The 13,163-nt window shown below is 37.5% G+C and overlaps 1 protein-coding gene across 7 annotated transcripts in view; it reads right to left on the bottom strand.

Moving 5' to 3' along the window:
• The window catches only part of caskb (calcium/calmodulin-dependent serine protein kinase b), a 115,188-nt gene extending 102,689 nt beyond the window's left edge, over positions 1–12,499 (bottom strand). For 4 of the 7 annotated variants that reach the window (XM_026933424.3, XM_026933427.3, XM_053232176.1 and 1 more), the window contains exon 1: positions 11,519–12,498. In XM_026933424.3, the coding sequence (XP_026789225.1) occupies positions 11,519–11,577 (59 nt within the window). In that variant the 5' untranslated portion in view covers positions 11,578–12,498. Of the gene's footprint in view, positions 1–11,518 lie in introns of all 7 variants that reach the window. The other 3 variants (XM_026933425.3, XM_026933428.3, XM_026933430.3) reach the window with 1 other exon arrangement.
• Between the last annotated feature and the right edge of the window lie 664 nt (positions 12,500–13,163).

Below are 13,163 nucleotides of genomic sequence, written 5' to 3'. Positions count from 1 at the left end.
TTGATCAGTTGTAATAAGGAACCACACTGGCAAAGCTATATTTATTGTGTCACTCCCCCAATTTGCAGCTGGGTATAATACTACTTCAGAGTATGAGCAAATAAAGATTTGTTCCCACAAGACAGAGGGTAAAATGTGCGGGAATGTGAGAGCAGACAGGTATCAGTGCTTGAATTTTGCAAAAATGTTGCAACCTTGTGCGGGGAAACACAAAACTCACACACACACACACATACATACATACATACATACATACTAACAGCAGGTCCAGACAGAAGGAGGACAGTGTAGGTACACAGGACCTACAATTTCCACACTTTTATTAGCCCCGGGTCCAGTGGACCCGAACATCCTGTATGTAATATAAATGTGTAGGGGGGTGTACAGTGTGTGGTCATTGAAAATGTGTTCTGATATATGTTCTTCACAGAAAATGAGCCAAGGCCAGTGAGTCTGAGTTTGAAAAAATAATTAATCGTATCATTTTTCTTTTGATAAAAAATGAAAACGGGTCCCACAGACCCGAACACCATACAAGGGTTAAGTAGCTTTAGGTAATTAAACGTACCATATACATGGCAGGTGTTACATATTTTTGCCCATGTCCCTCTGCAGCCTACACCTCTCCAAAGCCACAGGTGATACTACTGTCAATCAGCAATACATTAGTTAACTTTTTTTTATTTCTTACCAGTACAAATAACACAGAAATATATGTAGTACATTATTTAAAAAAAAAACAAAAATGGTTAAGGCCATGGCCTCAGCACAAGTATAATATGTGGCTGAGGAAACCCATTTGAAAAACTTCCAGTCTGGAATGCTTTTCTGGGTTTGGTTAAGCCTCTTATCAGTCATTTTATAAACACTCTCCAACTTCACTCTGCCCCATCTCAATCTAAACTTAGCCAGCACCCAGTGCAGCCAGGTAATTCTCCTCTGAGCAAAAAACACACTGTATTTCAAAAGAACATGAGCAAAAGAAACACAGTAAAACCAGAAATAGTGACACTGCCCCTGGACATGTATGTAAAGGGAATCTGTTTAAAACTTTGAATTGTCCGATTGCCCGGCTTTACATCACTAATCAAGCAGATATGGGTTTTTTTTCCATTAGCTGAATGGGCTATTTTTTGGCTAGCGACATAAGAGTTTATTACAAAGAAAAAAGACATTGCACTCATGAACATCCTAAATCATTACGAGCAAAATTTTGTTTATACCTGTTTATAGGGGTGTAACTTGGCTTTCAAGCAATTGAATGTCTGTGCACTTGAAAGTGATGTCATAGCAGTCCTTTTAAATGCTAAGTCTAGTTGAACCACCATAGGTTCTGGGGTGACACTTTGTGTACATGGGCGGAAATGGATGGCAGACTTAAGCAATAAAAATCATTTAAATTATATTCAACTCCACCTATTTAACCTTTAGATCTAATCTTGCCAAATTTTGACTAATCGTACCTAATGCACCTTTAATGACATATCTTTAGCATCACAAAGTTTTTTTTACGATTTGAAATTGTGTTTTGTATTGTATTTTGAAAAATTATTCAAAATTATCTATACTACAGTAGATATTTTATACACCCCTGTTAAAACTGCAGGTTTTTGTGATGTAAAAAAAATTAAACCAAGATAAATCATGTTGTCAAAGACATTTTAAATGTATAACTTGTCACTTTAAATCCCCTGCCAACTTAATTTCATGATTAACTATTTAGTGTAAGATATAGTTTCTGTGGTGAACTTTCTATTGACTGCAAAAGAAAGAACAATATGTTTTTCTGGTCAGTCTAGGTGACTGCAGGTAGGTAACATTAGATAATTCCATGTATGAATCAGATCCTAGCCATAAAAATTAAAGTGACTTCTTTCCAACTCAATCGACCTTATTGCACCTGAGCAACTGGGATCAAAACTGCATGGAAATAGCAATTTCAGCTTTTTGCATACAAAGATTTTAACTGCTGAATTTTATGCAGTTTTATTCAGACAAAAAGGTATAGCATTTCACTACAAATGGACTTACCAACATGCCTTTCTTGACTAACTCTTAGATAATGCATATTAACTGATATCCTTAGTATCACAAAGTATTTAATATGTTGGCAGAGGCTTTAAAGTTAATAATAATAGAGTGTGTTAATAATAATAAAAATAATAAAATAATAAAAAAAAAGTGTTAATAGAGATTAATAGAGTTAATAGTGAACTCATTCCCTATTCACCATACAGTGCACTATTTATCACCCGCAGTGCACAGTAAATTAATCCACTAATCCAGTTTACAACCAGTGCATACTACTTCTTCACTAAGTAGCAAAATGCCAAGCATTTCTTTCAGCAGGATAGAAATGTTTCATCATAGTGTAATTGTGATCAGAGTAATGTTTTTGTTGATTTGCAGTGACCCATCCCTCTAAGGGGAGAAGTGGACCTAATGTTTCCAGTAAAATGCCCAGTCACCATTTTTTTCATTTGTCAGTTGTCTTTAGTTTCTAGAGGCAATTATAATCCATGTTTTCATACGAGCAGCCTGTTTGTGAGCAACTATCTAAGGCGCACTTAATGCAGAAGCAGAAACAGGAAACTTACTTGATAAAAGTCCCATACTTTTGATTAAATCAGCAGATGTTTCAAAATTTAACTTTACTGAAGATGAACCATAACATCACCTTTTATTTGTTCATGAATAAAAGGCAGTCAGCCCAGGTTGGGAAATAACAGAACCAACAGGTGATGGTGATGATGGTGACATGGACCCATTGGGTTCTTCGCAACTTTGTCAAAAAACCATCTAAAACACTTTAAAGATCTGTACTGTCTTTTGTAATGCAAACCTTTCCAATTTTTACAAAACTATGTTAACCAATTTAAGGCAACATTTTTCCTCCTCCAAAACGTTCCTGCTTCAGAAAGTTTCTTATGACAGTTAAAATATGCAGTCATGTTTGTGTAAATTTATAAGAGTAAAACATAATGTCAATTAAATATTTATTATTCTAATGGTGCTTCTGAACATGTTTCCCAAATCATATAATACAGTTAATGCATGTGAACTGCAGTCTCTACGCAGTGGCCATGCTACTCAACTAGACCTCAGCTGTTAATGGTGATAACACCTTCCTGTGGACATTTGATCTGCTTAGTTAGAGCAAGCCCTCATATCTACTGTGAAATCCTGCTCTTGAGAAGAAATCAAATCCTGGTCTGTTTTCCTCTTTAGGCCAGTTCATTTAGGCAGATAAGCACACAGAAATCACACTCGGATGAGATCAAACTTGAGAGCAGTTTGATTACAGTGAGAAAGTGATTGAATGTTAAATTGATCCAACTGCACAAGGTGAACCAAATATGTTGTGTATTTAGAATTGCAAGCGTAGTTTTTCTATAAATGCGTGCTGCTAAGCTGAGCCCTGAGCCACAAACTAAGCAAAAGGACAGAGCTGCGGAAATCTGATGTGTTGTAGAGATCTGCAATGACAAACAAAAAGAGAAAAATTATGGATGTGACCAGGCTTGTGAGATCATGTGCAATATGCCTTTGTCCTATTGTGCCTCCCAATTACATTTACATTTATGGCATTTGGCAGAGCAACTTACATTTATCTCAGTTATACAGCTGAGCAGTTGAAAGTTAAGGACCTTGCCCAGTAGTAGCAGCTTGGCGGTACTGGGATTTGAACTTATGACCTTCCAAGCAGAAGGCCGCCGTCTTAACCGCTGAGCTACAACTGCCCCCCAACTAATGCCAAATGATGATATTATCACCTGTGGCTTTAGACATACATGTGGTCAGACATACAGTCAGGTCCATAAGTATTTGGACAGTGACACATCATTTTGCCTCTGTATACCACCACAATGGACTTGAAATGAAGCAATCAAGATGTGACTGAAGTGTAGACTTTCAGCTTTAATTCAAGAGGCTTAACAAAAAATATTAATCATTTAGGAATTACAGCCACTTTTTGCAGTGTCCCTCTATTTTCACAGGCTCAAAAGTAATTGGACAAACTAACATAAGAGAACATAACAGAAATGAAACCCAGTGTGGTCTTCTGCTGTTGTAGCCCATCCACCTCCATGTTCGATGTCTTGTGCATGCTGAGATGCTTTTCTGCTCTCCACTGTTGTAAAGAGTGCTTATTTGAGTTACTATATCCTTCCTTGCAGCTCGAACTAATCTGGCCATCTTCCTCTGACCGCTCTTATCAATAAGGCGTTTCCACCCACAGAACTGTCTGTCACTCAATGGTTTTCACACTATTCTGTATAAACACCAGAGATTGTTGTGTCTGAAATTCACAGGAGATCAGCAGTTTATGAAATACTCAAACCAGCCCTTCTGGTACCAACATCCATGCCACAAAATAACAAAAAACATACATTATTCCCTAATATATAGGCTATATACATATTAGGACTGTTCTCATACATTTGGAAATAAGAGTTTTGGTATGTACCATGTGGAGTGGTCATGATAGTAATGACGGTCACTGACTGTTTGCAAGGAAAGTTTCAAAGCCTAGTCCAATAGCTGTGCTAGTCTTCTTGTCCAGTGTGTACTGTCATCCTCTCCTGACAGTAACTGGGGCAGGTATGGCACGCAAACACCTCCAGTACAAGGCGGCAAAGAAGCCATGATCTGTCATTTGTAGTCCATGCAAAATAGAGATGGGCTTTCTAGGCAGACTTCTATATTCTCTCTTATTGTTGAAGACAAGCCTGAACATGATGTACTTCTTGATTGCTGTTTCGAAACTCATGCCTGTAATTCTGTGCAGTATCTTGCCTGATGACATAAGCCTACAAACATGCTACAAACACTGTAACATGCCTCTGTGTACAGCCACTGAGCATGCAGTACTTCATGTCAGAACTAGAACTGTTTGGGGTTTGCTTTTACTTTCAGTTCTCATTAAATGAAGATAATTTTATAACGTGCTCTTTTTTTAATACCCAGAAAATGTTAATTCAAGTAATTGACCCCAAATAATATGCTAAACTGAGAGCCAGTGAAAATGTTTATATACAGTATATAATTTTTTTTGTTTTTGCTATACACTGAGACAACAGATCAGAATTTCAGCTTTCATTTCCTCATTAACATCTAGGTATGTTAAACAACTTAAAATATAGCACCTTTATTCATGAACAAATAAAAGGTGATGTTATGGTTCATCTTCAGTAAAGTTAAATTTTGAAACATCTGCTGATTTAATCAAAGGTATGGGACTTTTATCAAGTAAGTTTCCTGTTTCTGCTTCTGCATTAAGTGCGCCTTAGACAATTGCTCACAAACAGGCTGCTCATACGAAATATAGTATAGTATATAATTTTTTTGTTTTTGCTATACACTGAAGACATTTGGTTTAAAATCAAAAGATGATACGAGACAATAGATTAGAATTTCAGCTTTCATTTCCTCATTAACATCTAGGTATGTCAAACAACTTAAAATATAGCACCTTTTATTTGAACCCACCCACTTTCAATTGATCAAAAATATTGGAACATGTGACTAACAGGTGTTTCTTGTTGCCCAGGTGTGCCCTGTTAGATTGACTGTTTAAACAATTAATAGCTCTGAATATCTACTCTTGGTTTGAGACTGCATTTGTCGTTAAAAAGGATAAACCAACATGAAGACCAGAGGGCTGTCTATGGGAGCAAGCCATTTTGAAGCTGGGAAAAGAGGGAAAATCGATCAGAACTATCGCACAAGCACTGGGCATAGCCAAAACAACAATTTGGAATGTCCTGAAAAAGTAAGAAACCACTCGACCAAGGATAACAACAGCAGTTGATGACAGAAACACAGTGAGAGCTGTGAAGAAAAACCCAAAAACAACAGTCAGTGGCATCACCAACAATCTCCACAGGACAGAGGCGAAGGTATCACAATCGCCCGTTCGAAGAAGACTTAGAGAACACAAATACACTGTCCACAAGATGTAAACCACTCATCAGCAGTAAGAATCAGAAGGCCAGACTGCAATTCACAAAGAAATAGAGATGAGCCACAAAAGTTCTTCAACCAAGATTAACCTCTACCAAGTGATGGAAAGGCCAAAGTGTGGAGAAAGAAAGGATCTGCTCTAGGGATGTCTCTATCGATTATTTTGATAATCGTTTAGTTGGCCATTTCCTTCCATTAATAATAAAGTGGTCAATATCATATGGTACCTTAAAACCTATTTGTACAGATAATTGTTAACATTTGTTTTTCTAGATAAATGCTACATAACTGCTAATAAATATACTTCTTCTGTATATTCTGTATATAAAATTCTGACTTTTAATGAAAAATAAATTCCCAACGATTACTGTACTTTTTATAATGTATATACAAAATTAATTATTTTATATTGCATGGCTTTTCTGAACGAAAATACTACATCGTCTGTAGCATTACTGTTTCTAACTGTAAGGGAGACCAATTAAAGGGAGAAATTAAAAATATTAAATTCCTAATATCAGTTAAAAAAAACACTTTATTAAATCTTTATTAATCTTTATTGTTATAGCCTTGATTTTTAACTAAGTTAAAATCATCCATTAATAAAAACAGAATGTAGGCTTTAATGCCAAAATGTTATGAAAACATTTTTATTTTCATAATAATAACTTATACTTGTAATTGTCAGAGACGGTTAGAGTATCAAAAGGAAGATGTTACACATTACACAGGAACTGTCACATAAAACAGAATCAATTGTAAATAAACGCAGATCCATCTGATTTAAATTCGTGTATTAAGATGACGATATTAAGCTTCTGAGTGAAAGCTTCTCCCGCTTACTATGACATTCCTATATCGAGTAGCGTTATCATAGAGCAGAATGTCACGTTCAAACTTTAGTCACTTAAAAGTAGTAAAAGTGCTGGTTGACTGAACATAATTATAAATTCATAATTATAAATACAGACACAGTGCTTAATTTATCATTTAACAATAACAATAATGATTCCGTTTTGTTTTATCTAGCCTTTTTTGTCTTCCATCCTCTACACGCCTGCATGCAGGGGTATTTATAATGTGAACACACGCGAACATTAAACATGTTGTAACAGAGTAAAAGTACATTTCTCTTATGTAATATCCTGTGCCTTTTCTTGCTTGGATCTAGCCTCTTTCACTTTCCATTCCACCACGAAACTGGATGGTCTTCCTTGCGGTTTGTTGTCAAGCCAATTTTGCTGCGCATTATCACCACCTTCTGGAGCGTAATTGATTATGTTATATTTTCATCGAAGATTTTTTATAATCGGTTAGTCAATTATAATCTAGTATTCGTGACAGCCCTAATCTGTTCATGATCCAAAACATACACTCTCATCGGTCAAGCACGGTGGAGGTAGTGTCATGGCTTGGACTTGCATGGCTGCTCCTGGAACGGGCTCACTAATCTTTATTGAAGATATAACTGATGATGGTAGCAACAGAATGAATTCAGACGTCTACAGAAACATTCTGTCTGCCAATTTACAGTGAAATGCATCCAATTTAATTGCTAGGAACTTCATCATGCAGCAAGACAATGACTCAGAACACACTGCCAACACAACAAGGACTCCATCAATGGAAAAAAGTGGAAAGTTTTAGACTGGCCAAGTCAATCACAAGACCTTAACTCAATTGAGCATGCATTTCACCTCCTGAAGAGAAAAATCCCCCAAAACAAACAACAACTTAAAGAAGCTGTGTACAAGCCTGGAAAAGCATCAAGAAAAAAAAGGAATGCAACAGTATGGTGATGTCAGTGGGTCGCCAGCTTGATGCAGTTATTGCAAGCAAGGGATATACAACCAAATATTAAGTATTATTTACTTTAAGACTATCTGTTCCTATACTTTTGCTTACCAAAAAATTGGGTGGACTTCCAAAGTGCCATGTTTTAAGTTGTTTAACACATCTAGGTGCAAATGAAAGATCTATGAAATTCTGATCTATTGTCTCTTTCATCTTTTGCTCTCAAACCCAAATGTCTACAGTTTTTAGCAAAAACAAAAGTATTTGCCTTTTTACCTTTTTTTTTTTGCAATTTTAGCCATATTTGTATGCCTATCGCTCTGGTACTTTCAAAACGAAGCCTGGCAGTTATATTCCACAAGAAACTGTTACAAGAGACCAGCTTTGTTGGATCATTGAAATAAAAGCCAACAAATAGTAAAGAAAGCTTAATTTGTCCAAGAAATCCAACACCCTTCAAATATAGTACCATCTATATTTTGTGAAGTATCAATATCTGATCAGCAAATACCCTAGAATGAGTCTGCAGTAATTTCAAGGCAATAATGCACAAGCTTATTTTTATAGATTTAATTTTTAAATCAAATCTATAACATAATAAAGCATGCAAAACGTGAAGGGGTCCGAATCCTTTCCAAATCCATTATACTTCTGATTAAAATTAAAAGTAGTCAAAAATACTGTTATATCATGACACTTCACAATGCAATATTGAAACAGACACTCAGAACAAAAGTAAAAAATTTAACCATCGATATATCTGCCTTCTTGCTTCCTACAGAGGGCTCTGTCACGAGATTTCACGGTTTGATTACTGGCAAAACCATCTTAAGATTACATATCTTGGAGGAGGATGCAAAATTTGAAAGACTTCAATGGTTATGGTGGATATTCGGGTGGCAAGCGGAATATATGGAGAAGGAGGATGGGGTTGGAGCTCAATAGCTAATGGTATATTCAGGGAACCCAGATAGCTAGCTGGCCACTTACTGCTAATAAGTGATCACTTTTTGCGAAAGAGCTAATGGATTACTCAAGCAACAGACATGAATCAGCGGATGATTTTTTTTCTGAGTTACTGTTTTATAGTGACATCCAACCATATATGTTCGAGCCAGAATATACAGAAGTAGTATTGCGCCATTGAGTAAAGCAGAGGGCAAGCAGAAAATAAATGTATGTCTTTCGAAATTAGAGCCAAAGTAGCTACCATAATGTTAGCTAGCAATATTACATAATTATCAACCTTTGTGTTAGTGACCTTACTAGCCATCTTACTAGTAGTTACTTGGGTGAGGACAAGCATTTGTTAGTGTACATTAACTAGTCGTTCTACTTCAGTTTGGCGCCTTCTGTCGGGTTGAATGTATTTTTGATAGACTTCAAAGCACTATTGTAAGTCACTCTGGATAAGGGCGTCTGCTAAATGCCATAAATGTTGAGCATGCATGCAATTCTGTCTGCTCTCTGTTTTCTACTATATACATATATTTTTGGTGGAAGACCCAAGAAATTCTGCATTCAGATGTCTTTCATGGTCCTCCAGTATGACATGCTGGCTACACACTAACAAATATATTACAAATATCCATAATTTTTAATGAATTTTTTAAGGCCCGTTTAGCCCAGCAACCTGACACTAACAGGGTTATCTTTCCTTCAACAGTCTTCTGTTGGAAAGGGGTCCGATTCAATAATATGCAGGAAATCAAGTATATTTATGAACATGTTTCTGATTCTGAAACCCAACAGCACAACATGACATTTTAGAAAACAAATTCTAGCTTTCTGTCATTGTTTCTGCAAGTGAGGCAGGCATGTCCTGTTTTAGGAATGGCCAAGGTACTGCAAATGCAGAAACTCATGCAAATACAGAAAACCGATGCATCAAAATGGCAACACACGTGCACAGTAGTTCAGAAACGGCTGCAAATTATTTCATACAATTGCAAAAAACAAACACTTTCACCAGTGCGAGAACACACAGGCTTCATACAGAAACACTCTGCAAATTGAGAAAACACCTGCAAAAACAGAAATGCTGCAATAATCAGAACGGAAATTGTTTACAACAAATTGGAAATGTTTCTGAGGGACAGAGGATAAAAACACCTGAGTGGATGATTTGAAAAATAAGTAGAACTCGTAAGCAGGGTAAGTTTACTTACTTTCAACAGTCAAAATACATTACATCTGGTTTTACCTTAATGGGAATGAGTATCATTCTTCATTTGTTCATGTAAGTTGTTTTTATGTGCTTAAATAATGTTACTTTGAGTAAAAGGACAAAAAAGACTAATATAAACACACTGATCAGATGAGTACTTTAGATAATGTGATAATTCTTATTCAGCTTATGAGTGCCTCGCTTTCGAACCCTCCACCCGGGCGTTTCCATCACGCATCCCTCGGAAACATGTCCATTTTGTTGTAAATCATTCCTACTGTGTTTTTGGCTTATTGCAGCATTTCTGGTTTTACATTCTTTTTCTCAATTTGCAGCAGGTTCCTACATACAGCCTGTGCGTTCTCAAAGTGGTGAATGTGTTATACACATTGCAGCTGTTTCTGAGCTACCGTGCATGCAATGCCAGTTTGTTGCATTCACTTTCGACATTTGCATGTATTTTCTGCATTTCCTGTATTTGGAGCGTGTTGGCCCTTTCAGCCACAGCAGCGTAGGATTGATCGCAGTAGGGATTACTGACAGATGAGTTATGTATTTGCACAATGCATGATGGATATTGTAGTTTTGCTACATCGATGTGTGAATCCAGGAAACTGATAAAGAAATCATGAATTCTGTTAAAGCGCTCGCTAAGCGAGATACCACCATGTGACAGAATAATACATACCATGACAAAAAAAAAAAAATTAAATTCTAGTTTTATGCTCCTTTAATTCTGCTCAAGATTGCAGACAAAACAGTACAACATTTTAAAAAACAACCTGAGCTCAACCGCTGCAGTTAATAATAATAATAATAATAATAATAATAATAATAAAGTAGCACAAACAAATTTATCAACACTGATATTATATAGTCATGTCACCCAGCTCCAATTAAGCCTAGAGTTTACATGATGGATTAAAATGATTATTTTACAATGTTGTAATATTTTTCTAAGCAGTAATGGTTAAGCTGGAGGAAGGCTGTAATTTAGCTATTGAAATGAAGCTTATTGAAGCAGATTCTGTATGCAGGCTATAACTGCTATGAACTGATTCTCCACTGAGTTACTGAGCTGTAATATTAGTCTCTGAGAATTGGCCTGAAGGTACATCAGTGATACTGAGGGTGATCTCAAGGGCTTTTTCATCACCACAACTGTAATCCGAAATACTGCTCGAAAATGACCATTTCTTTCTCTCATCTTAATGAATCTGTCCAAGAAAATAGCCCAGTCATGTATAAAATGATTAACTAAATTATTACTGTTCGAAAGGGGGCGATTTCTGTCCATCCTCCTCCATCTGTACAATTCATTTATTCATAGCCTTCACTATGTAAATATTTCACATAATAAAGATGAAGTCGGTACTAACGGTGAAAGGTGGAGTGATGCTGTTGCCATCGCTGGGGAAATCAGTGACAGTTATTCGAGTGAATCGTGTGTATCACAGGCTAATCAATCAGCCGAGCTTTCCGTTAAGACACGGCGGTGTACACCGGTGTCTCATCCACCATCCGTGGGCAGGTTACTGCACACTGACACATGAAAAGACATGACAATATGCGGCAGTGTACTGAGATACTCACTTCCCGATCACCTCACACAGCTCGTATACATCTTCAAACAGCACGTCGTCGTCAGCCATGGTCCAACGGGAATCGGGGATTCTAGCTTGCTAACGTTATCTCCGGGGAAATCCGTCAAAACCTGGGATGTATTTGTGAATGCAATCGACGGCTGCAGCTTTGTTTGGTTCTGCGTTGAGATGCAAACTCAATATGCGTTGAAAATCACGAGGCTGCTATTCACCGCAGATATTTCCCGTTCATATGATTATTCCCAGGAATGCCAGTGACAGAAACCGGCTAACTAGCTAGCCAGCTCGCTTGCTTTGCGATGTGCGTTATGGGGCTGACACTCCTCCGCCCCACCTTCTCCTTCCTCGTCTAGCAGCCCGGCTCTCTAATCCGCTGATCCGCGCTGACCGCTGCACCGGGAGCGTCGATTAAAACGCTGATCCGAAGATGATGTCGTCGGTGAGAAAGAAACCAGTTTTCCGACGATTTGGCAGCAACATCCGTAGCGCGGCTGCACAAGCAGCTAGCTAAGATCCTAGCTTAGTGAAAATGGTTGACAATCTAAAGCTAGCTAGCAGGATTAATTAGACTGTACAGGGTACGGAGCCTTATGTATAACGTTTCTTGATTTGTACCGTTAGCTGCACGAATCACTGGAGCTTACATTCCTCCTCCAACACACGCATGGCTGCTCTCTGAATTTGCAGTAAACGCCTTGGCTCCAATGGATGCAGCGTATTCCACTAAAAATTCCGAAATTTACGGCTATCGTTTTTCTCCTGGCCTTTTTTCCCTGAGTGCCACTCTCTGCTCCGAAGCTGCTACTCTTGTCCAAAATCCAAAGGCTCCTCCCTCTGAAATGTATGAAACTAGAAAATACAGAGCCAACATGGCTGCATTTACGCATTCGAATTCCCGGATGAACCCAATAAGTGAAGTACAGCACTTGAGCCAAGATGTCCGGATAAGGGCGCGCCTCCTCGCTAAACGCCCAGCAGTTTCCGAAGCAGCCCTGCTCCCCCAGCTGAAAATCCATCATCACAAAACAGCCAATCCTTAGAAACGTTATCCCGAGCAGTCCGTGTGCTAGCTGACCACCTCTTCACGTCGGTGTCTGGAAGGTTTTGTTCTAGCATTAGTAATGTGGTCTAGTCTGCTAAAAATGCTTTATAATATATTAAAAAGCTTAACATGGCAAAACAAAACGACAAAAAAAAATTCTTTTTTCATGCATTCTTCTTTATAAAACCAGTTCCTTTAAATATTAAAACAGCAATTTTCGACCAAAATGCTTATACATTTATAACATAAAACTGTTGTCAAATAATTCTACCATACACATAGTGCATACAACATAAAATATTTTTCCTCTAATACAAACCCACTATGAGGAATCACTGTGTTGACAGACTGACAGAAATTGATTTGATGGATATTTGCTCCTTCTAGGTCATTGTTTTGGTGTGAAAAGCCAGGTTAAAGCCTCTATAAGTGTTTTCGGTCATCTTGCTGACCTACAGAATCCTAATGGCATTGGAGGACCGCGTGACCTTGCACACTTTACAATCCCATTTACCTGATAATCCTACAGTCATACACAACAGGACTGTACAAGCCCTGGACTCCTATGGCATGCTAAATGCAACAAAAATGG

This window comes from Pangasianodon hypophthalmus, chromosome 2 (genome assembly GCF_027358585.1).
Source record: "Pangasianodon hypophthalmus isolate fPanHyp1 chromosome 2, fPanHyp1.pri, whole genome shotgun sequence".
Classification (NCBI taxonomy): domain Eukaryota; kingdom Metazoa; phylum Chordata; class Actinopteri; order Siluriformes; family Pangasiidae; genus Pangasianodon; species Pangasianodon hypophthalmus.
Note: the sequence above shows the minus strand (reverse complement) of the source record. Positions and strands in the feature narration are given on the sequence as shown.